The sequence below is a fragment of the Ictalurus punctatus genome, chromosome 5 (genome assembly GCF_001660625.3).
Source record: "Ictalurus punctatus breed USDA103 chromosome 5, Coco_2.0, whole genome shotgun sequence".
Taxonomy (NCBI): domain Eukaryota; kingdom Metazoa; phylum Chordata; class Actinopteri; order Siluriformes; family Ictaluridae; genus Ictalurus; species Ictalurus punctatus.
In genome coordinates this window covers 1,772,354-1,799,830 of record NC_030420.2, presented here as the reverse complement: position 1 = coordinate 1,799,830, position 27,477 = coordinate 1,772,354, and the positions used below count along the sequence as shown (strand labels likewise).

General features: G+C 37.4%; 1 protein-coding gene across 1 annotated transcript in view; it reads right to left on the bottom strand.

Moving 5' to 3' along the window:
* Positions 1 to 233: 233 nt before the first annotated feature.
* The window catches only part of LOC108265162 (alpha-2-macroglobulin-like protein 1), a 33,298-nt gene continuing 6,054 nt past the window's right edge, over positions 234 to 27,477 (bottom strand). Inside the window, exons 7-37 of the mRNA XM_053680558.1 lie at positions 27,437 to 27,457; positions 25,784 to 25,952; positions 24,432 to 24,516; positions 24,056 to 24,215; positions 23,612 to 23,726; positions 22,169 to 22,278; positions 21,615 to 21,671; positions 20,578 to 20,808; positions 20,206 to 20,269; positions 19,853 to 20,001; positions 17,534 to 17,683; positions 17,226 to 17,393; positions 16,116 to 16,185; positions 15,897 to 16,038; positions 15,596 to 15,821; positions 14,883 to 15,009; positions 14,000 to 14,121; positions 11,734 to 11,782; positions 11,292 to 11,375; positions 9,019 to 9,195; positions 8,628 to 8,709; positions 8,078 to 8,234; positions 7,548 to 7,622; positions 7,051 to 7,213; positions 6,270 to 6,463; positions 4,715 to 4,930; positions 2,986 to 3,104; positions 2,208 to 2,289; positions 1,945 to 2,010; positions 972 to 1,077; positions 234 to 860 (exon numbers count right to left, since the gene is read on the bottom strand). Of these exons, the coding sequence (XP_053536533.1) occupies positions 820 to 860; positions 972 to 1,077; positions 1,945 to 2,010; positions 2,208 to 2,289; positions 2,986 to 3,104; positions 4,715 to 4,930; positions 6,270 to 6,463; positions 7,051 to 7,213; positions 7,548 to 7,622; positions 8,078 to 8,234; positions 8,628 to 8,709; positions 9,019 to 9,195; positions 11,292 to 11,375; positions 11,734 to 11,782; positions 14,000 to 14,121; positions 14,883 to 15,009; positions 15,596 to 15,821; positions 15,897 to 16,038; positions 16,116 to 16,185; positions 17,226 to 17,393; positions 17,534 to 17,683; positions 19,853 to 20,001; positions 20,206 to 20,269; positions 20,578 to 20,808; positions 21,615 to 21,671; positions 22,169 to 22,278; positions 23,612 to 23,726; positions 24,056 to 24,215; positions 24,432 to 24,516; positions 25,784 to 25,952; positions 27,437 to 27,457 (3,777 nt within the window). The 3' untranslated portion in view covers positions 234 to 819. The remainder of the gene's footprint in view (positions 861 to 971; positions 1,078 to 1,944; positions 2,011 to 2,207; positions 2,290 to 2,985; positions 3,105 to 4,714; positions 4,931 to 6,269; positions 6,464 to 7,050; positions 7,214 to 7,547; positions 7,623 to 8,077; positions 8,235 to 8,627; positions 8,710 to 9,018; positions 9,196 to 11,291; positions 11,376 to 11,733; positions 11,783 to 13,999; positions 14,122 to 14,882; positions 15,010 to 15,595; positions 15,822 to 15,896; positions 16,039 to 16,115; positions 16,186 to 17,225; positions 17,394 to 17,533; positions 17,684 to 19,852; positions 20,002 to 20,205; positions 20,270 to 20,577; positions 20,809 to 21,614; positions 21,672 to 22,168; positions 22,279 to 23,611; positions 23,727 to 24,055; positions 24,216 to 24,431; positions 24,517 to 25,783; positions 25,953 to 27,436; positions 27,458 to 27,477) is intronic.

The following is a 27,477-nucleotide window of genomic DNA, read 5'->3' as shown; positions in this document are numbered from 1 at the left end:
AGAGACCTGATCAGCAGACGCCAACGTAATGACCATCAGGTCAACTTTTATTTTATTTATTTTTACATCTACATTTGATTTTAATTATATACCGATTTTATATTTTTATTATAATTTTCTTGCTCATCAGGTTCATTTTCAAAAGAGAGAGAAATTTGTGAGCTGTGAAAGTGTAGGTGAGTGAGCGAACACTGCCATCCTCTGGAGCAAAGCAAGACATACAGTACAGAGACACTAAATAAAGATGAAGGCACAGGTTTTATTGTTTAGACACGCCATATACATCACTGTTCAAGTGCTTTTGAAAGTTACATTACTTAAAGAGAAATTAACAGCTTTACAACGTGCAGGTAAATCAAGAAAAGCCACAAAATGATATTTAGCGTTCAGATTTTAATCCGTATTTTGTCATCTTCAAGAAATTCATCTGAACAGACATCGTCATACTATGTTCATGCTACTGATCGTTTTCAGAAAGAAAAAAAGTAAGTAGTTATCAGAATTTATGTCAGAGTTCAAATTCAAAATGTGAACAATATGGTGAAGACATTTCTGCTGCGCTGCTCAGGATCGACACATTTAATCATTTCATTAACATTTTTGCTCAGCACCTCATGAACTGCCTCGTGATTACATCTGCAGAATAAAGACTTTTAAGTAGATGATCTACAATATAAAGAAATGGGAATTTTTAACAAATCATTTAGTACTTACTAAATGTTTATGAAATTGCAAAGTTTTTACTGTAGATGAAAGTAAAATATGGAGAAAAAAGTGAAAAAGAAAAGAGATGATGGATTAAAGCGCACGTTTTCTGTATTAAGTGCATGGTGAGGTGTAGTCAGTTACAGCAGAGTCGCCTAAAGTCAAAGATAAAAATAGAAACCATGGTTAAGTTCATACACTAAGCTTTTTGGACAGAAAAACATCTGCTTTTAATGATTGATAAAGATTAACAGAATGATGCGTACCGGTCTCGTAGTAGTCGTAAACCTTCACAACGGCTGGTTTCAGTTTCGCCACTGCAATGTCCTGCACGATCCTCAGCGTGTACACCTTCTCCACTCCTTTTTTCAACTGACACAGACAGATATTAAACTAAATTAATCCTCCTGTTCTGTTCAGACCATCTCATTACATTTTATAGCAATGTAGAATAATAATAATAATAATAATAATAAATAATAATAATTCAATCTTCATTTAAATAATATTGATGGAAATGGAGTCTGTGATCAGGGATCCCACTGATGGCCGATGACAGATTAAGAGGCGGAGAAAATGAGATTAAAACTAACCACCTTTTCTAAATATTTTCTTACACCATGAAGTTGTTTGTGATTGGTCAGAAGGAATAAAACTCTGTGGTGCTGTTATAGTAAAATACTAAGTGTCAGGGTGGTGTGATGAAGCAGACTTACTGTTACCAGCCCAATGCTGGTAATGTTTTATTCCTTTTATACCACAACGATTTCCAAATACTGTTAAATACAATTTCTATTAGAGAACATCATAGTTTTGATCAATTTATAGTTACATTTAATTCTGTGGAACATGTTAGTTCCTGTTCTCACTCTCAAAGTTAATAAGATAAAACATTTGACATGTTCCTGAGAAACCACAACATGTAAACCCCTTCCTGAAGATGTTGGAATTTTTTTTTTTTAATGTTACAACTTTAACTCGAACGGTCACAAAGCAGCGACATTGGAGACTCCTTACAATGTCTCTTTACAGAAAACCAACAATTATGCATTTTTAATCTGTTTATGTTATAGGAAATTCATCAGCACATAACTGATCATTTGTTTTTGTTTTTTAAACACATAACAGCAGTTCTGACAGTTTCGCAGCTAGAAATCACAGGTTTATACGAATGCGCTTGTTCTAATATGCTATTGTGGTTTGTGTTACATTGTAATAAAGCTGTGTGTGTGCTCTTACTCCATTCAGGTAGATAATGACTTCACCATCAGCTTGATCCACACGTTTCACAGATCCATCAGTCGACTGTAAGAACAAAACCATGTATGTGAATACAAACTGATCCAGTTTAATATGATAACGAGTAAAAGTGTTCGATTTGTGGAATGAAAACTGTTCTGTCACCACGGCTGAACAACTTTTCCCTGATACTCGATGTTCAGTGTATAATAATTAAAGTTAAAGGTCTACATTACATTTGGACTGCTGTTCACAAGCATCACAGACGTCTTGTCCGCACTGAATCCAGACAGAAGCTTGACGTTAATGATCACCATGTTGGTCTCCAATCGTTGACCGTTATACCTGAAATTAAAAGATCATTAAAGCCCTCACATTTTATGATTTGCTCATCAAATGTTATGAAACATTTTCTAATACTCTAACTCTGCTTTCTGAAAGTAAATTCTACCAGAGAAAAATGACTATTATACTCAGTTTATTATTGCAGTTCAGTGTTTTAACTGTGTCAGAAATCCTGAAATATACATGCTCATAAAACTAATATCTGAACATTATGTTTATACAATGACTCACAGATTTATATTTATCTAAATCAATAAGTATAGATTATTTCATGAATAATTGTTTTGTCTATCTTGTGGCCCTACAGTAACTTACATTATAGCAGCTATAAACAGTTGTTCCCTCACCACCTCACTTTTCTCTCTTGAAGTTAATAAAACAAAAATAAAACTCAGCTTGTCGTGTTATTGAGAAACCGCAAAGTATACACGCCTCTGTACTGAAGATCTCGGAAAACTGAGTTACAGCTTTACCTCTGACTGTCAAAGCCCTGACACTGGAGACTCCTTCAATAAATGATAAACGTCTCCTTAGAGAAAACTTCTCCAAGCTGCTAAGTGTCAAAGCAATTTATAAGGAAAGAACTTTTGCATTCCTCGTCAACTATATTGTGGCATCAATGTAATAATTGTAACAGGCATTATTTACAATAGTACATAAATATGCTTGCATATGTTAATTGTATATGGAGCTCACCTGACACTAATGATCACTTCAAGAGATAGAATTGGGACCTTGCATTTTCCAAATGCCAAGACCGAGATAGTAAATGCAGACTGGTCAGGAGGAGGAGGGACATTGTAGCACAAAGTGAACTAGAAGGAAAAAAACCCAACGATATTAGCACAACTAATCCTCTTTTTTATCAGGGTTGCCAAGTTTCACGCATTTGGCAGGAGACACACGCCATCTATCAAATGTATTACATATTAAAAGTGAAGCCAACGTAAAAAATACAACAGTTATTAATCTGCTTGTAGGATTTACTACATACCTGTAGTTTTAACATCATTTAAACAATTATCTCTAAATAAATCAAAATATGCATCCAAGAAAGTATTATTTTAATACATGATTTAGATTTTAATAAATTCCATCCTGAGGTATCGTAAACTTGTTAGTGTAGTTTTCATTTAACGTGAGGTCACAGTTGCAAACAGTGAGCGTACTACATTAAAACATACTTAATTGATCTTGGTTAATTAGCCAGTTAACCTTAAATCTATTAACCAGCTGAAACATGTTACTTAGGGAGCACTGAAGAGATGAGGACCCTGTCCTACTACTAGAAATGTGCTGGGAGCTTTAACATTTTTACAGTTTTCTTAAGTTTCTTCTTTTATATTCTCATGTTTGAAAGGGCTTCAAAGTATATCTTAAGATCAGTGTTATAGAAGGTAATATATAAGAGGGGGATTTAGTTCCTCTCATCTTGTGAATGTGAAACTAAAATAATGAAAAGATTAATGATGTAATTTTGTGTTTCAAAAAAGGGTTTTTATCACAGGGTTTTAATTAATTATTTGAAGGGTCCATTTTAACATGAACATTAAATGAACATTATATTTAAAACATTCTGTCCAGGTTATAAATGGTGAGGTTTAAGCCAGCTTGATTTGCATGAAGGATTAGATCAAACAATAATGGAGTTTATTATAAAAATTATTACTAAGAAGTTTATCAAAAACGATAAGACCATTTACTAAAAGTTGAGGGACTTTGTAAGGTTGAATCATTAATATCTACAACTGAAGATTTGGTTAAAGTTGTTATGCCACTGGGGATAGCCTTAAATATTTTTTTAAAAAGTTTTTTTCCATTTAGAAGTGTATAATTACCCATTCTTGTCAATAGGCTCGTTTACAATTAATACGTTATGCTGGAACCAATTCTTCATGGACAGTGACTTGTTACATGTGAAATTATCATTGTTCCAGATAAAACATCTATTGGGAGAGAAATTGTGCATGTACAAAAGTGACCAGTACGGTAACGCTTGTTTGTCGTAGTCACGCTAAAACGTGCTTGACAGTTAAAACCCATGGATTTGTATAATGTTGTGGGCGGGACACTTCAGATTCTAGACAGTATTTAATTGGACAGAAAATCTGATGAAGTTGAAGTGTAGAATGATGCCATCAAAATTGTTGATCCGTATTGGTGTTAGAGAAAGACGGTAAATTTTGAATGTGTATATCTTCCATGTACACTTGTTTATGGGTAAACTGAAGGCAAACATGTTCATACGAACAGCCTGCAAAGACAAGGGCACGGCAAGGAAGAGGGAGAAACCATCAAACAGAAAAAAGTGATGAGAATTATTGGGTAAAATGTGTGAAATGTCCCATTACATGAAGCTTTCAGTCATATTTACACCTGAGGAACTGTGATAAGAAAGTAAAGTGGGAAATGGTGATGTACAGACCTGCACGTACACACAGCCTTTCCCTTGTGCTGTGATGTTGTAATCTCCAGGAACCTCCTGTAGCTGACTCTCCTGATACAGCAGCCTGTTACTCTGATTGATGTTAAACGTGTTAATCACCCCTGATGGTGATGTTATAGTAACATTAACAGCTCCTGCTGGACTGTAGGTGATGATACTGTATTTCGCCAGAGCCTGGAGAGCCACGACAGTGTCCTGTATGATGGATAAGAGTATACAGAGAACAAAAATGTGATCAAACTCTATTCATGAGGTTTTATCCAAGTGAACATTTTAACTGTAGTAACCAGATGTGTGCTTCTATAATAGAAAACTTTATTTTATGATACAAATATTAATAAGTACAGTAATAGTTAGAGGGACTCGATCCGAAGTAGAGTCTAATTATGATCGAACTTGGGCATGTCTCACACTCGGGTAAATTTCTACTCAAACTTGACAACTCGTGCATTTCGGATGCGGAAGTTCTTCAGAGTACAGTCGAGTCCACGTCACGTGTAACACGAAAATAAACAAATGAATAGCAACATAAAGTTAAGGTAACTAGAAATGAATGAAGGTCTCCCTCGCTCTCATCGTGCGAGTACCGGATTGAGTTCTCTTTAGTGGCTTATTACGCTTGGACGGTCAAATAAATACATACACATCAAAATGCAGGTCTGGCCGAGTATTCATGTAAACACAGTCGGTTATGTCTTAAATGAATGGAAACAACTGGGGGGAAAATCAGGTGTCAATACAGTATATAATATGTTGGATCTGTGCATTAGGTCTTAAAGTGATCGCAGTCTAATAAACCTGCTGCTGTTTGTGTCATTAATGGAAATCAAACAGACAGCCATTTCATCCAATTCATACCCTAGAAATATAATACAAGTTCTACATATACCGCTATATCTCTTTTTAAACCATTTGTATAGGAAACTAGTAAGGACTCACCTGTGTCCAACCCGGCCCATTTTGGACACAGATTCAGACACAATTCGTTAATGACGTCGTCTCGACTTGAACTCAAAGGCAGGCTTAAACCCAACACTAGTATTATAAAAAGTCCTCCGATGTTCTATTTTTATATATAATTAAATAAATATAATTAATGTTTATAATTAAAATTATTACACAGTAATTTATATATAGACAAATACATGAATTACTATATATAGTAATTAAGATTTTAAACGGTCAGTGCTGGATTTACACAGAATAAGTCTATAGGTTAAAGCACAGGGAAAGTAATTTAGTCATTGGACAGAGCGAGATATGGGTGAGAAATTAAGCTAAATAAACTGACCACTGTGTCCAAGTAAGTGAATTATGCTTTAATGATGCAGTGCATAAAAATGCAGTCTAGACTGTTCAATTCGGTACATTGTAAAAGCTGGTCACGTAAGATACAACATAGTTGCAAATTTAATAGAATTTGTGCGATAATTAGCAAGTATTACAAGTACATTTTTTGTGTAAAAGGTGTGAAGTTAAAAGGGGAAAATTCATGGAAACTGAAGTATGAAACTGATGTGTTGAAGCTTTGTACCTGTGTAGACCTGAAACCCCCATAGGCGTTCTGCTGCTGAGAAAGCCAACGGACGATGCTGGTACTGTAACCCAGGCCAAACCCAGAGAGCTGGGGTCCAGACATCAGAGCCAGAAGCACATACGAGGTAATCTCCACCTCCAAAGAGTCCGTCACAGACCCACTATCCACTCTGCTCCAGTACCTCCCGCCCCCTGAAGGAGATATTAGAGAAATACTGAAGCCATTGACTCAAGGTTGTCCAATGAAAAGGTTTAAAACGGTCTGAATGTGTTTGAGCAGTGTACATTTCCATATGGATGATTTCTGGGTGGGAGAGATGGTATACTCATTCCTGTCAATCACAAACACTAGATGGTTGTTGGTGCCTGTGAGCTTGTGTATGCAGAAGATGATAGATAGCACACTGCGAGTGTGTTAAACTGCCCTGTTACACAGCATGAGCAACAGTTGCAACTGGTTAGCTTCACATGTTGGAAGAATGTGTTAGCCTTCACCCTCTCTGCTTAATAGATGTCTTATGATAGGGGAAGGCTGGATGCTGGGTGAGAATTGGGTGATCAAATTGTGAAGAAAATGAGGAGGGGAAGAAGTTCCAGTCTAAATACAGATAGTTATTCAGAGCACTAAGCAGATACAGATAGAGACAGTGTCATTATATTACACCACTATTAAATATTGGCCTACACATGTACAGCACCCTGTGTCAGCTGTTGGAGAAGGTTTGTCAATTTTTCCTTGTGTGGTGGTTTGATAGATTGACAGACTTGGAGCATCAAACCTGAGACTATGGCCTTTGCATCCAGGTCTGAGATGAGAGTGTTCCTCATCGCCTGATCTCCAGCTAGAGTGAAGGTGTAGAAAAGGAGAGCCTTGGCGTAGGTGGCGTTCACCTGAGTGTACGCATTCCTCAGGCACTCGAGACTCCTGTTCACCACAGGATCCTGTCGTATACATATTAACATGTAGATCATGATCCATTCACGAGAGACAAATCAATATCTTTGATTACTACTCAACTCAAAGTGGTGTTTTTTTTTTGTGCAAATACCTTAAATACAAAACTTTAAACTACACATTAATGAACATGTTTTGTTAGAAAAACCGATTCATTGTAAAATATTTTTACATTGATTAAAAAATAATAAATCACCACTTGATTCCATACGTGTTGTAGTGTACGTTTATCAGCATGTATCTTTACATTACCATGTGATGATCCAAAATTCACTGAATTTGTGTGTGTGTAAAAGTTCATCAGTGAAACAGTGTACTCACTGCAATTGTATAATTGAGCTCCAGCATTGCAGCTGCGACGTACGCCGAGAGAGTCACCTCATCATTCACCCCTCCCTGAGAGACCGTGAGAGATTATTACTGTAATTCTTCAGACCCAAAATTAAATAGTTTATATCCCAGCACTGGAAGATAGTGACATTAGTGCAGCTACAAATCGCAGGTTTATATTAATGCACTCATTCTAATCTGATATCGTTTCTATAGTAACAGCTTATTCACAGGGATTCGTACAGTGGATGATATACATAAATGGATTTAAAAAAAAAAAAAAAAAAAAAAAAAAAAAGTGTAATTGCTTGTGTGTAAAAGTGTCAATCTTTAATACATAAAACAATGTAATTGTTGGCACACAGCAGTGTTATAAGAAGAATAAGACACTCCAGAACGTGCTGTTAGAGACAAATAATCAACATTAAGTCTGTGGCACTAACTCCATTTCATCACACCACCTGCTGTTAATTATTGTCTTCTAACAGCACGTGGTATTGGACTCAGACTGGTCTCCTGACCTTCATGTCAGTGTGGAAGAGTTGTCCCACTGAGGCAAAGCATCCGTTAGCCTGCTGCTGCTGACCGAGCCAGGACTTCGCCTGATCTACAAACACCTGACCTACAAAGATGTATCGCTTGGCACTTCCGAAAGACTTCATCACGAACGCCGTCAACCTGAGAACACAAACATGATCAGGTCTGTAGTCTGAAATCAAAACCACAATATTATTTGGAATGTAGAAAACATTACAGGACTCATTTGTGTTTCAGACGTCAGCTTAAATGCATCTATATATAAATTAATATTAATATATAAACATCGGATTAATTACAACTGAATAAATATATAATATATAATGATTTAATATGGCTTTTAATTGTTTTCTGTGAGATGTTTATTTATGGAAGGAGTCCAGTGTCAGTGCTTTGTAACAGTCAGACAACCGTTTATAGCCAATATAACAGTGAGACCAGGAACTTTAGTAGGCTTTCCACAACATTATTGTATTTCAGTCTTTACTTGTTTAGTTTCAGCTTTTTTTTACAGCTGCATTCTATGAGACTCACCATGTGTTGCCTGATGGATCACTCATCCCAAAAGCACTGTAAGATCCATCAGTGTGTTTGTAGGTCAGTTCTCTCTGATATCCTTTACAGGAAATGGGACAAACAAGGAGTTGTGTGATGTTAATGCAATGTACGTCTATTTTTGTTATTTAAATGCAGCTATTCCCACCCACTATCTAAGTCTTGGGAGGGGAAGAGACAGAAATTAATTGGATGAACACAAGACCAGTACAGTCATCAACAATAAATTATAAAATTAAAGCAGAAATCTCTAAAGCTATTATGTACTTCTTTCCATTGAAAAAAGGATTAGCAAAAGGGACACTTGAAGGAGAAATGGTAGAGGAGGTGGATGTAAAAAGGTCTCATTTGAAACACTCAATGTCCTCACCGCTCACGAGGTAGGTCAGGGCTGTGCTCCTGATCTGGGGCGTGAGCTGGTCAGTGCTCTCCAGGTACAGCAGGATGAAGATGTTGGGGGCGAAGACCAGCATGGTTTGCTCTCCACAGCCGCCTGGCATCGCCAGGAGACTCGCCAGGTTCTGAAGAGCTCGGCCCATCAGATCTCCTGCACAGAAAAGATTATTTAAAGGCAATGTGCAGTGGAAATCACAGTGAATTTTTCTTCCTAAATACAATTGGATATTTGTTTGTGAAATAATGCAGTTCTAGATTTTACTTTTGATTAGACTGTGAAAAGTGGGTGTTAAAGCTAGCTCTGTGTTTCTGCTTGAGTTAATATTTTATTTTAATGTTTCGTTTAACATACTATTTTAGTGTACTTACTATTTTTAATACTTTTGTTAAATAAGAAGTCACTGGTTATTTGATTTGTCTCTCTGGAAGAATCAATACCTCTACAACAGATTTCTGTTTCAAGGAAGATTTTAGGGTTAAAGCTAGAACTGTTTTTACACCCTTTAAAGGGAGAGAACTATAGCCTTTGACTTGGAGGTGCTAATTTTCATCCCAGCCACTTCACGGACAGCAGCGAAACATTCAAGTGCATGTCAAAGGTCTAGTTCAGATGCTGCCAAATGAACGACATCTTTAAAGAGATGTTATTTATAGGCACCCATACCGAAGACCCTTCCCGTCTTAGTTGTGTATTCATATCCTGTCCATAAAATAAAACAGACAAACAGAAGATAGAGTTCAACACTCACTGCAATTCCTTAATATAGTGGTTTGCCAGAACATCCTTAGGGACACCCAAACATCTTTTCATGGACTCCCTGAATTCCCCACCCTGTCCTATTTCTCACTTGGTTGCATTTCTCTTCAACTTGAAGAGATTCGCCACCACAGTGTCCTAGATTACCACCACCAGGCACAGACAGCCTCTCAGCCATAGCAGCTGCTCTCAGTCACACCCCTCCAAGTATCACCATCATTATGGAGACAGTAAGAGCATTATGGAGACAGTAAGAAGCACCCTCGAAGCACCTATGCCACCTTCTTCAAGACAACTTCATGATATTTACTCTGAACTTCTATTTGGTGTTATGGGACAGTTCAGTGTGGACCCAACTGCAGTGTGAAAACTCCTGCTTGCTTATGAATAAGTGGGCAAGAAGAGTTTATATAGGAGTTAGTTCACCCTTCTTGCATTTTTTATCTTAGGATCTTTATCATGTCCCTTGTTTCCTCCACTTTCCTTCTGCTTTTCATTTCAGCTTCTTCAATACTCCTTATTTTCCTTTTCCTCTATTTTCTTTTTCCTTTCACGCTTACCTGGGGCAAAGCCCTGACATACCATACCAGTCACCCCTCTACAAAGGTGTGACAAGAGGATGCAACAAAGGCTGGCCTTAAGTATCCTGCCTGTCAGGTGCAGGCAGTCCAGGTTAATCAGCCTGGAGGATTCTGGACAACTGAGTTCTCCATAACGCCAGTTTTCACTGAGTGCCGCTGCCGCCCTCTGCTGGCTGTTGGCGGTGTAGCGCGGCCTCTTACACACGCACAAACAATGACACTCGAAACCTAATGGAGGCAACCTTTATGACCACTTTATGACCACATTATATTACTGACCACTTTATGACCACATTATATTACTGACCACTTTATGACCACATTATTACAAGTATTTTCTGTGGGGACTACTGTGTGAACACTGGTGTAGGAGAAATGCCACCCCCTAAAAGAAGAACTTTGGTAGCGATGTTCTTATTGTGTGTGGATGAAAGGGTGGATGTATTTAGACATGGCTTACACATGACATGGACCTCTAGACATAGCTCTAGGGGTGGGTCCAAGAAACCATAACCATGGCAGGACACACATTCTTTTCACACGTACCTTTCATGGGGTTAATTAGGATCTCTCTTTATCAGGGTGGCCATTCTGAGAGCATTAAGCTCCTGGTGACATAGCCATGAATTTCACAGGAGTACACAAGCCCCTTCACCATGATAAAGTCTCGTTCCAAGAAAGGATTTTGATGGAAGATTATAAAAAACAAGAATTTTGATCTCTAAGTGATTAGACCACAATTAGTTCTTTTTTCTTTTGTATTTTGGGATGTTAAAGTGAAATCTATTGTAATATATTCTTCACAAATTATTTCCCTTACTTATAAACTTGATTTGATGCTGTAAGTTATACTCAAATGCTTCTAATAATGGTCCAAACTGATGAAATAGAAACAGTTCTTCAACTCACCCAGGACAGAGACTGAGGCCATGGCTGAACCTTCCACGAACACCGCAGGCAGAATCAGTGAGACATTTGTCTGAACAATACCATCTACCAAAACAAAAGCCAAGGGGAAAACATGTGGTACAACTGCATAAACCCAGTGTTTAGTTCTTAAACAAGACCCTTAAACTGTCGTCAGTGTGTTTGGATCACATCCTGCGCAAGCATTCTTTGATTAATTAGAAGTAAATGTCATATAAATGTAACCGTATAGAATTAACCACATGCCTCCTCCTGAGCACTGACCCCTAATTCCAAATAATCCATGTATTTCTGAGCAATGAAATCATAAACTGCTCTGTACTAAAGTACTAAATGATCAGTGAACAATTCTAAAACACCAATGATAATATGAATCAGATGGTTAAACGTTATAAATAAGGTGAAGGAATGAAGTGAGTCTGACCTGGACAGAGAAGTTCATTGTAGCTTTTGCATAGTTTGGTTCCCTCAGCCTGAAAATGGCAACAGAATAATAATCCAATCATTAATCACAATTACATCGTCAGTCAAAGAGCTGTATTAAGAGCGACAACTTAAGTTCAAATATATGAACTTAATATTTATTATACAGTATATTAACCCTCTTACTCCGTATGGCCGACTAACCGGCTTGCCCATCTTTGATCTATTCCCGTAAGGCCGATATAGCGGCTTTACAGTGTAAACGTTATCCCCGTAAACCCAGAGTACCGGCATTACTCTGCTATGATTCCTTACTTGTTTAATTATTGTTTTTTGACCCGGAAGGTTGATGACGTCACGACGTGGTTACGTTATTACGCCGGCATTACGATGAAGCTGATCCAAGCGTGAATATTCTTGTGCTAGTAGAAGTGAACTAAAAATGAAAAAGCCGAAAGCTAATCGTGTTCCAGCTAAAGTTACACCTACAGTGAACACAGGTACATCTAAAACAGTGGAAAAAAGAGAAAACATACACAGTCTCACAGGCGAGAGCGAGGATTCTAGATAGAGACAGCAGTGAAAGTTCAGGCGATGTTGAAACCGAAACCGAAACTGATAGAGACGCAAACTCTCCTGATTCAGACCCTGATCCGTCTCCATCTTCAGCATCAACCAGTGCGACTGACACTGCAGGGGTCTGGAGTCCTGACGGGACCATCTCTGTGCATTCGTGAAAACACCACCTGCTGGTCTGATTATCACCAGAAACTTGACTTTTGGCGCTAAAATGCATTTATTTATTTATTTATTATTTACTTGAATTTATTGCAAGGCATTGACCACGCTGATGCTCGTATGGTACTTCTAAAGGAGTAGAAGGATTTTAGCGAGCATTTTTTCGTCCATTCTCTAGTTAAGAATTGTGCTCTAAGTTTAGTAAAAACACTGAACTGCTTCATTTTCAAAGTAATATTACACAAATACATTATTATAAGTTGTTTCAAGGTCTAAAAATGTGAAAAATTAAAATGTTGATTTTGGCCCAGGAACTCAGGGTTGGCGTGCTGTTTCTCTGGGGAATATAGGGTTATGGGACATAATACTGTGGGAACTTAGGGGTAAGAGGGTTAAGAAAATGTTGAAGGATTAGCAAGTTTTATGAAATTCCTTGAGTTGAGAGTTTTTCAATAGCATCTCGACCAACAACTTTATGCCCTTGTCTAAAGAGAAAAAAGCTGTAAATAAATAATTAAAGAAAGAAAGAAATCAGGGATATAAAATATGGACTGATGAAGTGCATCACACTGAACATCTGTCCCGATCTCGCCGGCAGATGGCGCTGTGGCGACGATGTGCACGAGCAGCTGGAGAGCACGTGCACGTGCTTGAAGTGCGCATGGACGATAAGACTGTGTTTACAATGGACATGTGCACTTGTTTTGGTTCGTGTTCTGTTCGTGTTCGTGTACCCGCCCGGTTCAGTTATTGGCAGAGGTGCGAGGGTGTGCTTTGAAGGGTTACCAGCTTTCAGCAATTAAGTGTAAATAAAGACTTTACTCCTGCGGTTAGTTCCTGTTTGAGTCCTGTTTCGTAACAACATCTGAACAGAAGTCCAAAGTTAAACCTCTAAATGTTCTCTCTACGCAACTGTAAATATGGACCAAATTCCCAATTACAGCATCAATCAGCATCAATTATGACCAGACCCATTTACTGCAAACAAAATAAAATTCTAAAAAAGACAGAAAAAAATCATAATAATTGAAATGTAATATTGATGAATAGGCTGAACAATGATATAATCAACGCATCCTGTGTTCATTTATACAGTATATTAAATATTAGTGTTATGCTATACCGGTATATATTTTGTCCAGTAGGTATTTTTTCTACCATGTCTGGACTGGTAGAAATGTACAGGAACGCTGTACGTTTATATGAGTGGTTATCAGAGTGGGATCTGCAGGACTTTTAAGAATTTTGTTAAGGTAATGAAAATCACTCATTTATTATTGAGTACTATTGAGTTTGCTATATTTGCCTGTTTGACTAGTCATCTGAGTTGATTAGAGATTAGCTCCAAGAAACAAACTGAATATTACTGTAAACATTTAAACAATGAGCTTAATATTTGAAAGGTAAAGGTAAAGGTTAAAAAAAAATCTGTACTAAAAAATGTATGTTACAGTTCAAGAGGTCTCTGGCTGTAATAATAATAATAATAATAATAATAATAATAATAATAATAATAATAATGTAATCACCTTCACTTGCAGTGTTTTAATGACCATGTCTATGCGTCCTTTCTGTGGTACAGTAACCGCACTCTCCCCACACAGAGTCGATGATTGCACAGCCTCCGCCGTCACATTGATGCTTACCTCCCCTATAACACACACACACACACACACACACACACACACACACACACACACACACACACACACACACACACACACACACATTTGAAATCACAAATTATACTCTAAAACTGGAGAACCGACTACTGCTAACTGGTTAGTTATAATACATGATCTTTCAGTCAACTCTACGATTAACACCCTTGGTAAAGGTTACAAAAAAGTTTTTGAAAAAAATATATATACCGTACACATGGTTTATTAGCTCATGCTGAGAAAAATCTAATCTTTAATTAACAAAAGTACTGCACATGTTTCACAATTATTGGCACCACTAGAAATTCAAATGAACTAAACGTAACTAAGGAAGGTTCCCAATTTATATTTTGCTCTTTAAAGTTCAGGAAAAAGATCTAGCAGGGAGCTTTAAATTGTTTCTATTATAAATATAATGTGGAAAATGTTTATATCTTTTGTTATTATCAGACCACTCATGAAAATCTCTAAGAAAAAAATAGTGTATGAAGTTACACTTTGATGAGTTTATAATATTTAATCTGCATTTCCCATTGGCGGTGAAGTGATGACCTTGTGATAATATAAAAGTCAGAAATTAGAATGTGTCTTATGTCTGGTTTTCGTGTGCTGTTTGTAAATGTCAGGAGACAGCTGTGGAACAGAGCAGAAGCTATTTTAAACTATTTAATATTTAATTATATAATTTGAGAAGGTTTACATTTCCATTTCAGCATTTTCTATGAACTTTAAGTTGAAAAGTTTGACGTACCCAGAACCAGTGGTGTGATGGTCCAGGAGAAGGTCTGGCTCTCGTCAGCACACAGGCAGCTTGTGTAACTGCAGTCTTTACACACTTGTGCTGAGAATTGATTTGAGCCAGCCAAACTCACGTTCACCTTTAACAGAGTTTTCATTCCATCAGCTATCGGAAAACTAACCATACTTTTTCCTCAGTTGATCCTTATTCAAGGAAAAGTAGTGTGACACCAGATGACGCCACAGATGACATCACAGAGTAATTTGCATATTCACTGAATCGCACTGACTGGAATAAAACATGTTAAAAGGAGTAGGAGGTGTCCAGAAAATGTGCCAGTGGGATAAACAATGCTGAGCAGTGATTTGCTGTTGGCTTTACACACTGGTGGAGTCAAGTGAACCCTGCTGTCTCAGCTCATAACTAGCAACTGTGATGTGAGCTGGAGAGACATATCAAGTGCAGGACAGTCACTAATATGTGATCAAAAATCTCTAGATTTGTCACCAGGCTCTTTTTTTTTATTTATTTATTTATTTTTTAATAAAGTTGCTAAAGGTATCTAAATAGTCACAAAATGTAGTGCTAACATCAGTCAGTTGGCAATACAATACATGAGGAATCCTTGTAGGAAATTAAAACCATCTGAATGTCATTTTCTCTTAACACTGTGATGCCTTATCTTTTTTTCAGAAAATAACTAATAACTAAACATGTGAGCTCACCATCATGCAGCTTTGGAGGTAGTTGAAGACGGTGGCTTTGAGCGTGAACACTTCTCCTCGGATGACGGAGCTCGGCATGGTGAGGCTCACAAAGAAAGGCTGGAAGGCAGTGAGCTGGGTTTTCGGTGCGACTCCGAACCCAACAGGTGATGTACAAAATGCACCAGCCTGCCATGTAGTGATGGAGTCCGGAACCGTTTTAATAACGACAGTTGCTCCAGTCTGACTGTAGAGGGAAAAACACTGACTCAGTAACACAGCTTGAAGAAAGTGGAAACAAAATTCAATTAAACATGCACACCTGACTGAAACGAGATCCCAAATCCACGTCTCTGGGAAATATTTGCGGATCGTAACGACTGGTGCGACTGATCCAGTTGATGAACTCGAGTCAGCTGAAACATCTCTGGCAAAGAGGGCTGACGCAGCCATGGCTACCTCATCTGCGGATGGAGCTGTACAGTGATATAACATACACATATCATGTAAAAAAATTAAATGACTGATGAAAACCACTCACTCCTCATAAACGGCAAACACTCAGAAGGTTTCTTGACTATGGCATTGGTGAGGATTTTGATTCCAACATCCTGAAAGAAAAATGGAAACACAAAATTATTTTTGCATGTTGAAGATAATTAATAATAGATTATGACATTTTCACAATATTGTTTTATAGAATTACTACAAGTATAGGTTTACCTGTATAGGCAAAAAAGGAACAGAATTATGGGAAAAAGCAATACTCCATGTAATTTTTTTTCCAATTTATGTCTACCCAAAAATACTGCCCTAACTACGCAAGCCTTCTCATGAAGGTGCTGCAAGGGGTATAATATTGTACTGCAAATGATATTTGGAATCATCCACTATGAAAATCAGTATACTGCTGAATAAGTAATGAATAAATCACTCAATGTCATGCTGTAAACTAATTAATGATGGAGTGGTGTTATGAATCAGGATTACGGTTACCACCACGAAGTTGATTATTTTCCTATAACAACATGTCTCCAGGTGTTTTCTACCTCTTATACCACAGCAATTTGCCAAAAATTACAGTTTTTAATTTAGATTTAAAGTATTAAAATATGTCATACTGTTTATAGGTCCATTTGTGAAACAAGTTAGTTCCTGTTCCCATTTACATTATAGCAGCTATGAAAAGTCATTCCCTCACCAGCCTCTCTCTCTCTTTTTTTTTTTTTATCTCTCTTGAAATCTCTTGAACAATAATGTATATCCTCCACTGTCAGTACAGCAGAGGTGCTGACTCTGCCCCCTCATCCCCACCCCTACCCCTCCCTCCCAACACCTTTCTATTCCATTTTCCATTAGTCTTAGATAACGTGGAGCATCCACCAATGGCCTGTGAAGGAGGGGTTCCTATAGAAATTATATCACATTACAATGACTGCATTAATATAAACCTGTGATTTGCAGCTGCACTACTGTCAGAACTGCTGTTATACAAAATTAATCAACATTTTCTGTCCAATCAGTATCCAAAATTCAACAGTACTGTAGTATAATGTAGAATACTTATTATCACTACATGCCTAATCACAACAGACAAAATATAAAGTACCTACACCAAAGTTTATTTTTTTAAAAATGAATGATATCTTACTTTAAAGGTGTTGTACACGTCGATTTTTCCGTAGGTTGGTATATAAATTGGCCGAAGTCTTGCAAATATGTTGGTGATGGGTGGGTTCCCAGAGCATTGGGATGAATCCTCGTCATCGATGTTGTATGGATATCCTGATAACGTCTTCACAGGCAGCATGTTGAACACCTGGAATAATCGGCTGTGATGTAATTGTTCAAAAGGAGTGCCATTGTAATAATTGTTATAATTAACATCATTGCACCTACTGAAAACAAGTTATTATGTAAATGAGTAAACTGAAAGACATTTTGTTAGATTAAACACACAGAATCCGTGTTGAGCTCCTCCTCTGGTCGCAGCAATAATAGACTCTGATCGATGGCCCTCACTGAACACAGTGATCCTGGGGTGGCTCTCAGGATCAATGACACCTTAGCACCAGGAAGCTCAGACGATTCTGAGAAATTCAGAGACACCTGAAGAACCACAACAATGTAATTAAGTAAGAAAGTAAATAAATAGATAAACTTCTGGTCAATGCAAGAATTTGTCATTTATCGAAATCAACATACCAATATTTTATTCAGGTATTGTCAAGTTCAAGACTAAATGTAATACTTATTAAACTGCTGCTTCACAGAGCTGGCTTGTTGCTATGTTAAATGGAAAATCTAATGTTTATCAGTATCTTAATAATAATAACAATAATTAATAATTAATTAATAATAATAACAATACTGTGAATCCCTATAAAATAATCACCTGTGAACACCATCCCCACTGTGAAGCATGGTGGTGGGAACATAATGTTGTGAGGATGCCTTTCATTAGCATTTGGGGAATCCTAGAAGGAAATCTTGAGACTGGGGTGGAGGTTCACCCTCCAGTAGGACAATGACTTTAAGCATACTGCTAAAGCTACACTGTGGTTCAAAATCATTTGCTCAACTTGAATGTGTTACCATGGTCCAGACAAAGCCTGGACCTCAAACTGATTGAGAATCTGTAGCAATACTTCAAACTTGCTTATGTTTTTCACGCAATCTGACAGTAAAGTTCCCAAATGAAAGCATTTTCAATTCCAGATTGTAACGGTACAAAATGTGGAAGAGTTCAAGAGAGGTGAATACTCATGCAAGACACTATTGGTGTAATAGGTGACTGGTTCAGAGGCAGATAGAACCCAAGTGCAGAGCCAACTGAAAACTGATGTGCACAAGGTGCTAACCAGGGTATCGGGCGTAGAGAAGTGGGGCTAGGCCTTTGAAAGAAAACTTAGGACATTGTTGAATGATAGTTGAGTAGCACTTTGAGGAACTCCTTACCCTATGAACATTTTTCCCTTCAGGTGGCATTGCCAGATATCTCTGGTCTGAGGTTAAAATGGCAGGTAGAATCCTCCATTCTTCAGTGGCAAGGCTAGAGATGATATTTTGTGAGATATGAATTGAAAGGAGTTGAAGGCTGGACGAGGTTGTGGTCATACATTTAACATGCTCTTTAATGTTGCACGGGGATCTGGGTTGGTGCTCTTGGACTGGCAAACTGGGATGTGGTCACTATTTATAAAAAAAACTTGGATGAGGTATTTTCCAATTATAGGGAAATCACACTCCTCAGCTTTTGAGGAAAGGTCCATGCCAGGGTTCCGGGGAGGATACTCCATCTTATAGTTGAACCTATAATACAGGAGGAATTATGTAGTTTCCTCATAAGCCATGGACCAGCTCTTTACTCATGCACAGCTTTGGGAAAGGTAATGGTCGTATGCTAATTCACTCTACAGGTGTTTATGGATTTGGAGAAGGCCTATAATCATGATCCTTGACAATGATGGGGAAGGTATTGCAGGAGCCGAGGTAAGGTATCTTGCTGCTGGAATCGTCTCTGTATGAGCACAGTGAGACTTCTGTTTTCTGCATTCTTGTTGTTAAAGCAGGTGTGGAACCTCATCAAGAGTGTGTCTTGTCTTAAACCGTGTTTATCGTTTTCATGGATGGGACATCAAGACGTAGCCAAGCTAGTACTATTCCAGATATTTGAAGATGTTGTGGTTCCCTTGGCATAATCCTAAACCTAATCAATGATCCACTCTCAAACTTTTGGCTGCTAAGTGCGAAGGAGGTGGGATGAAAATCAGCACCTTCAAGTTCTAGGTCCCTAACTCCTTTCAAGTGAGGAGAGGACTGTTGATCTGGCAGAGATTTAAGTAGTTTGGAGTGATGGAAAAACAGAGCACAAGATTGACAAACAGATTGGGTCAGCAGAAGCAGTGTTATGATTGTTGTACTGGTCCATGGTGTTGAAGCAGAAGGTTGGTTTTTGGACAAAGTGGTCTGTTTACCAGTCAATCTACTTCCGTATCCTTACCTATGGTCATGAGTTGTGGGCAGTGCCTGATTTCAGTGCCTGATATGAGGGAGGTTCCTTTGAATGGATGCTGGCCTTACTCTCTGTTAGCTTAAGGAGCTTCACATTCTACTAGATCCCCACACTATGGCCACTGCTCTGTCTCTAGTGAAAAAAATCTTATATCCACATATCTATTTGAAATTGGGTCATTGTATAGCCCTTGGTAGCGAAAAAGGCAACAACAACAACAACAACAACAAAAGGCTTGCAAACTGCGAGGATTCAGTTCTGACCTTGTTAGCCAAACACAGCTGAATTGGGAAGTTCATGCTGTCTGCCACAGCCTCACCACTGGAAAGGATTGTGTACAGGACCACCTGAGCAACCGGGGACAACTGTAGCGTGTTCCTCAGTGACAGAAACAGTGTGCCTCTGATCTCCACTACAAAACAGATAAATATTCAAAGTTTAAGTGCAACAGCCAGCCACACAGTGCCAACAAAATCAAATGAAAAAAGTAAACAAATATCCCAATTAGAATTTACGATATTTTAAAACAAAGTTTTCCAGCACTTACATTTGCAAAACTACATTGGTTTAAAAATTCATGCGGAGTTAATATATGGATGGTGTTATGTTTACTAACCTCTTCCTGAGGGTATAGCCACCAAAAGACGTCCTTGCTGAACCAAATGTCCTCTAGACATCACCTACACATTAAAATTAAGATGCATAAATTGCAATGCATGAATTACAATTAAAATGTTAAAAAAAAGCATTTTTATCATTTTTAAAAGTTAGAACTACTTGGAAGGTCTAAATGAAAATCTGAAAACATACAAGGATTGAGCATTTAAGCATGTACAAGTGTTCAGTTCAGTTAGTACAGAAACAGTCATTTCCAACTCTGTTAGTGAAAATTCCAACAAAGGCAAGCATCATACAATATATGTTGGAAATCCAATGATTACAAAGTTTCTTGATTATAAGTAAATGTTAGAGTGAAAGCCAAACGCACCATGTAGAAGAAGGACATATACGATCGTACGCGTGTTTCGTCACGTATCATGTACTCCGCTTCAATCACAGTATTTTTATCACAGCTGAAAGGCATCGAGCTGCTCCTCAATTTAATAAAACTCAGGCTCTTGGAGTAGAAAGGCTGAAGATAGAGGTAGGCTGTGGGGTAGTATGGTGTGAGCTGATTTGCCACATATAAAACTGGTCTTTTGGTCATTTCATACTCTGCCTGTTTAAAAGAATAAATAGAGAAAAGAAGAAAAATAAAACACTAAGATATTACACATTTTTAAACCATAGTGCTGCTGAATTCTCAATTCTGCAAAAAGCTTTCGTCATAATACATTCAGTAGATAGTGAGGCAACAAATCTTTATAGCTGTTATATCAGGCCTCATCAGCTGGTGCTCCGCTGTCTAGATGTGGAACCAGAAAAGTATTTCAGTGGACTGAACAACATAAATGAATCATATATCTCCGTATAAATTTATGGGACCTAGATATAGTTCACAGACTCTGTGTCTGTTGTAGATCCTGTGTTGATGTCTATCCGATCACATTTGTTTATAAATTATTTAGTTGAAGGCACTACATCATATTAGAAGCTAGCAAGAGAAATTACCTCAGAAAAAGAGGGCGTTCACAGAATTTATTAGCGTTTCATTTCATCAGTTCATTTCATTAGTGGTCGCTTTCTGCCCAGTAGGCATGTGCCACGCCTTACCAAGCACCCATGCTTTATGAATAAAAACAAACAACTGCTAATCATTATGGCACCATTAAAAAACAGTCTATAAACAATAAATCTCTATTGCAGTCTTAATCTGCAAGCGGATGGAGACGCCTTTCACATTTCACATAAGAGTTCGTTTTTGAAAAATAAAAATAAAAAACTGAAAAGAAAAACAAAGACTCCACCTACCTGAAGAGAGACTTGCTCCAGACCCCATTCTTGAGTTTCGAGGGAAAAGTTTGCGATGCCTTTGTCATTTGTAACCAGCCTTTGGACTGAATTTTTAACATTAGCAAAACTTACAGTCAGAAACACTACTTTATTTATCATTGGACTGTCGTTTGGGCCGGTCACTTTAACCTAAAGAAAATGGACAGGAACATCAGAGGACAATATCAGAAACAAAAACATCAAAAAAATCAATTAACTTATCACAGACCTTGACTAAGCCCAAAATACTGCTTTTAATTACACAATAGTTTGCACAATATTAAATATCTGGCTAGGAAACTTATTTTATGTTATGGATTTAATTACAAAGTAACACAATTTGCTGGATGTTTATAATTAATTTAGTCAAATACTAGTTTGCATTACACAGTAAAACAGCTATCCAAACATTAAATAAACTGGTATTGAAACTGGACACTGGTTTTAATTACACTAGCAAGCAAAATTGGCTAGATTTTTAGGAACAATATAATATTTAGCCTAATATTAGCACACTTGCTTGCTTTGCTATGTAATAACAGATAGCTAGGGGCTGTTCATGTTAGATCAGTGCCTTTATTAATGTTTAACAAAGAAGCGAATTAACAAAACATACAATTAATTTTAAAGGTCAGTAATGAAATTACCTCTCCTTCATACGTCATTCCGAGCTTAAACACAGTTGGTGAATTCTCAAATGAAATTGTCACGATATTAGATGATATAAAAGAGCTGGCTGAAGCAGGCAGAGTCACACCTACAGGGTAAACACAGAGTTAAAATGATGTTTAAATAACCCAACCCACAGTCTTTTCACATTCTGCTTTCCGTCAGCACAAAATGCACTGGAAGTTTTTGTTTTCCCCCAGACAGATTTCTTGTATGTACAATGAAACTCAGCCAAAACCTTGACCACACTGTGTCTGTAGTATATCCAACCCCACTGTAAACGGTAAATATGTTCAGATTGGAACATAACAAATGTTTAAACTAAGTAAATGTACCATTTTAAGAAAAAAATAAGGTAATTTTGAATTTTATGGTCGCAACACGTCTCAAAAAAGTTGGGACAGGGCAACAAAGGGCTAGAAAAGTAAGTGTGACTAAAAAGAAACAGCAGGGGGAACATTTTGTAGCTAATTAGGTTAATTGTCAAGAGGTCAATAACATGATTGTGTATAAAAAGAGCATCTTAAAGAGGCAGATTCTCTCTGAAGATGGAATCTGGATGGAAGCATATGTTACTTTAAAACCTGTATATACCTTTCAGCATTGATGGGGCCTTTCCAGATGCACAGGCTGCCCATTCTATAGGCACTAATGCACCCCCATACCATCAGAGATGTGGTTTTTCAACTGAATGCTGATAAAAAATGGTCGGATGGTCCCTCTCCTCTTTAGTCCTCATTAGTTTGGAGGATGCAGCGTCCATGGTTACCAAAAAGAATTTATAATTTGGATTTGTCTGACCACAGAAAAATTTTCCACTTTGCCTCGGTCCATTTTAAATGAGTTTTGGCCCAGAGAAGACAGCAGAGTTTCTGGTTCATGTTCACATATGGCTTCTTCTTTGCATGATAGAGCTTCAACCAGCGTTTGTGGATGACACGGCGAACTGTGTTCACAGCCAGTGAGTTCTGGAGGTGTTTCTGAGCCCATGCCGTGATTTCCATTACAGAATCAGGCCTGTTTTTAATGCAGTACCGCCCGAGGGCCCGAAAATCACAGGCATGTAAAATTGATTTTCACCCTTATTTCTTGTGTACAGAGATTTCTCCAGAGTCTCAGAATCTTTTGATGATATTATGTACTGCATTAAATTAATTGAAATTAAACTCCAGCTTTATCTTTTTACTATCTTTTTGCCATCAACTCTGCACACATAGGGTCAGTGAGGGAATCTAACCCTTAACCCTGGAGGTGTGAGGCATGCGTGCTAACCACTAAGTCACCATGCCCCCCTTAAATGTAAATAATAATAATAATAATAATAATAATAATAATAAATAATAATAACAATATAAACTTTAAATCTTAAATAGTATACTGAAGGCATTTTTACAAGAGGCTTGATTTTAGGAATATCTTACCAGTGCCATATTCTTCCACATCACACTGAACGTTGATTACACCTTGATAGCGTGAATCAGTTAAAGCATATTCATTCAGATTTAAGACAATTTCTCCACAGCCTGTCCTGTCAGTCTAAAGCAAAAATAAATATTAAATGATTAAAAAAACAAATGAATAAGAAATACATCCTTATTTAATAATCCCTTTTCATAGTAGTTTTAATACTGATGCATGCACTGTTTAGTTCATTATTTAAGCTGAACAAATCATGAACTTCAGCATGATAAAACCATCAGTAACATTAACTAACATTGTATTACATACATCCCAATTCTGTCCAAAAGTGAATGAAATGTTTTATAATGAAGGTAATGCAAAAGCTAACTTTGGAAAAATTTGCTAACAAAATTGTTTTGATTCAGAAGAGTATCTGAGGAGGCGTTGTTGTTTCACTTATGAGCATATTCTGTTGGTTTCAGAGTAAGCTGATTAACCTTGAATATATAGTCCTTGCAGATGTCTGGTAGGGTTGTGCTTTCTAGTGTGAACCAGAAGTATCTGTAGCTGTTATGGCAGACTTTGGCCTTCACCGTCCCATTCACCGGCTTCCCGTATGTATATCTGCAGAGAATGGAAAAAAAAAAAGTATAAGAACATAAATGACACATTCTGAAAAAAAATTTTCCAACATAAATGTTTGAGCTTTGTTCATTTCTTCCAATAATTTCCTAATTTTGTAAGTCAGACTTCCAGTATGGACATCATGTTGGGTATCTTACAATTGTGTTGTTAAAAAAACATTAAGAGAAAGAACATTACTGAGTACTGAACACTCACTTAGCACACACTTTCAGCGTAGCCTGTGTGTCCAGGATGGTTATGACTGGAGGAAGTTGGACCGTCACTTCAAACGTGGGCAGAACTAAAAGAGACAATAAACGCAGTGCTAAAATACAGCTGCTAATCTGAATTGTGTTGTTTAGTAGATGATCATTTAATTTACTCTATTCTCATTTACTTCTATTACTGTGTTCAAACCAGTCATCAGATTTGACAAGGATTATTTCTAGAACCCAGTCGTATGTCCCTAAATGTTTTACATGGAGCTTTATAACAGATTTATTGCATAATCTAGAAAAATGCAGTCACAGGCCAAATTGACCGTCCAAACACGCTCCTGGCTTTCACATCATTCATGTTTTTATATTTTAGACTGTTAATTGAAATAATACATTATAAAGATTTGTATTATTCATAAAAAGTTTCACTGTTCTTTCTATTTAATTCAACCATACAGTAAACCTCATCCACATAGATTTTCTGACCAGGTGCTTGGTGGCATATCACAGCAAACCAGTGACTACATTTCCCATCCTGCACTGTGGCCTACAAACATGGCCGCCATGGACTACAGCCCCCCCCTCCACCCACCCACACACATTAACCATCTCCAGAATTCTAATTACAAACACCTGTTACCAACCTCACACTCACTCCATGCTATAAAAGAGACTTTTTTTTTCTTTCACCATACCAAGTGGTTGTACCTTGTTCCTCGTATTGATTCATGGTTTTTGTTCTAGTTTCTTGTTACTCACTCTCGATTCTTGCCTTGCCTCATTTATACCTGTTTGCTGACCCATTGCCTGTTATTTCGAGCATGCTATTGTCTCATGGTTTGGATTTCTCTGCCTGCCTCTCTCTAAATAAATTCTTATCTGCATTTGTATCTGTCCTAACCTTCATTACGAGGAATACATGAAACTTGGAGCCCTGAATATAGAAATGACTGGAAACCTGGTTAATAAGTAAAACAGCAAAACACCGGTGAAATGTATTTTCACTGCAGAATAATTAGGAATTAGTGATTTAAAATGAAATGAAGCTAGACAGTGTGGTTTTTGAATTTGATAAAACTGATATTTTACTCTCTTTTTTTGGTTAAAAACAAACAAAAAACGCATTATTAAACATTATACTATTTTCATGAAACAGGTTTAGATCAACTTGGATCAAAGTCATTTTTAATTCATACTTACAGTAATACAAACATTGTATTCAGGACATATTAAGAAATTAGAAGTACTAAATAACTGGTATTTCCATCAATATTATTCTTACCAATCATTAAATAAAGATTAGATATATTTGTATTCTAAGGACATTTATAAAGATAAACTGAGCCTGACCGTAGTCCATGACTTCAAAGGATTGTGTGTTCTCTTCATTTTTCTGGCTCCAGACAGTGATGACATAAAATCCTTGTGTGGCCTCAGAGTTCAAGGGATATGACAAATCCACAAAACTGCCGTACGAGGGCACGTTCAGCCACTGACCAATGCGGTTCGAATTTGGGTCCTGAAATGAAATAAAAACAAAATACACTGAGGATTGTGTAAAGGACATTAGACATTGGATGTTAATTAACTTCCTTCTGCTTAATTCTGATAAAACAGAAATACTTTTATTAGGCCCACGTGTAGCTAGAAGTATTCTTTCTGATCACATGGTTACTCTGGATGGTCTTTCTGTTTCATCATGTGCAGCAGTTAAAGACCTTGGAGTGATTATTGACTCCAGCCGATCATTTGATGCTCATGTAGATAATATTACTAGGATAGCCTTCTTTCATCTCAGAAATATTTCTAAAATAAGAAACATATTGTCACTACATGATGCAGAAATACTAGTTCATGCATTCGTCACCTCTAGATTAGATTACTGTAATGCCTTACTGTCTGGATGTTCCAGTAGGAATATAAATAAGCTCCAGTTAGTCCAGAATGCAGCTGCTAGAGTCCTAACTAGAACCAGAAGATACGACCATATCACACCGATATTATCAATACTGCATTGGCTCCCAGTAAAATCTCGCATTAATTATAAAATACTCTTATTAACCTATAAAGCACTAAATGGTCTCGCGCCACAATATCTAAGCGACCTTTTGGTTTTATATGATCCGCCACGCCTACTTAGATCAAAAGATGCAGGCTATCTGATGGTACCTCGAATAGTGAAGGCTACAGCAGGGGGAAGAGCTTTCTCTTATAGAGCCCCACAGTTATGGAACAGTCTTCCTATTAGTGTTCGGGACTCAGACACAGTCTCAGTGTTTAAGTCTAAGCTTAAAACGTATTTGTTTACTCAAGCCTACCCTGACTAGATTCTGTTCTACTTTCTCCCTCTCTCCTTTCGCCGAGCCCCACACGAATTTATGGAGATACTAGAGATCCAGATCCTTTCTGCCTCTGGATGGAGCCAAAATCTTCTTTAATTCCAGACTGCTGGGACTACGGCTGCTCCTAACGCCATACAGACTTCATATAAATCCATAATGAACTTTTTCACAATATCTGTTGTTACCCAGATGAGGATGGGTTCCTTCTGAGTCGGGTTCCTCTCAAGGTTTCTTCCTCTTAAAACATCTTAGGGAGTTTTTCCTTGCCACCGTCGCCACTCAGTGGCTTGCTCAGTTGGGATAAATTCGCACCTTTAATATCTGTATACCGTGTTGATATTTCTGTAAAGCTGCTTTGAGACAATGTCTATTGTAAAAAGCGCTGTACAGATAAAATTGAATTGAATTGAATTGAACTACTCTTAGATCTCAGTCCAGAAAAGTGCCACAAATAAGGTCATGAGCTCAAAAACATCCATTAATGAGAATAACATGTTCAGTTTTTTTAACCTCATAATGAGAGCAGCACCAGAATAATAGTTATAAGATTTCTAATGCAAAAACCTGTAAATGCACTGATTATTGTTTTAAAGACATAGCAAGTCATAAATACACAAAGTGCCCAGTTAATAAGTGTTGAATCTTTCACACATCACCGTACCTGCACTTCTATTGTCGGAAACTGAAACAATAAGAAAAGAT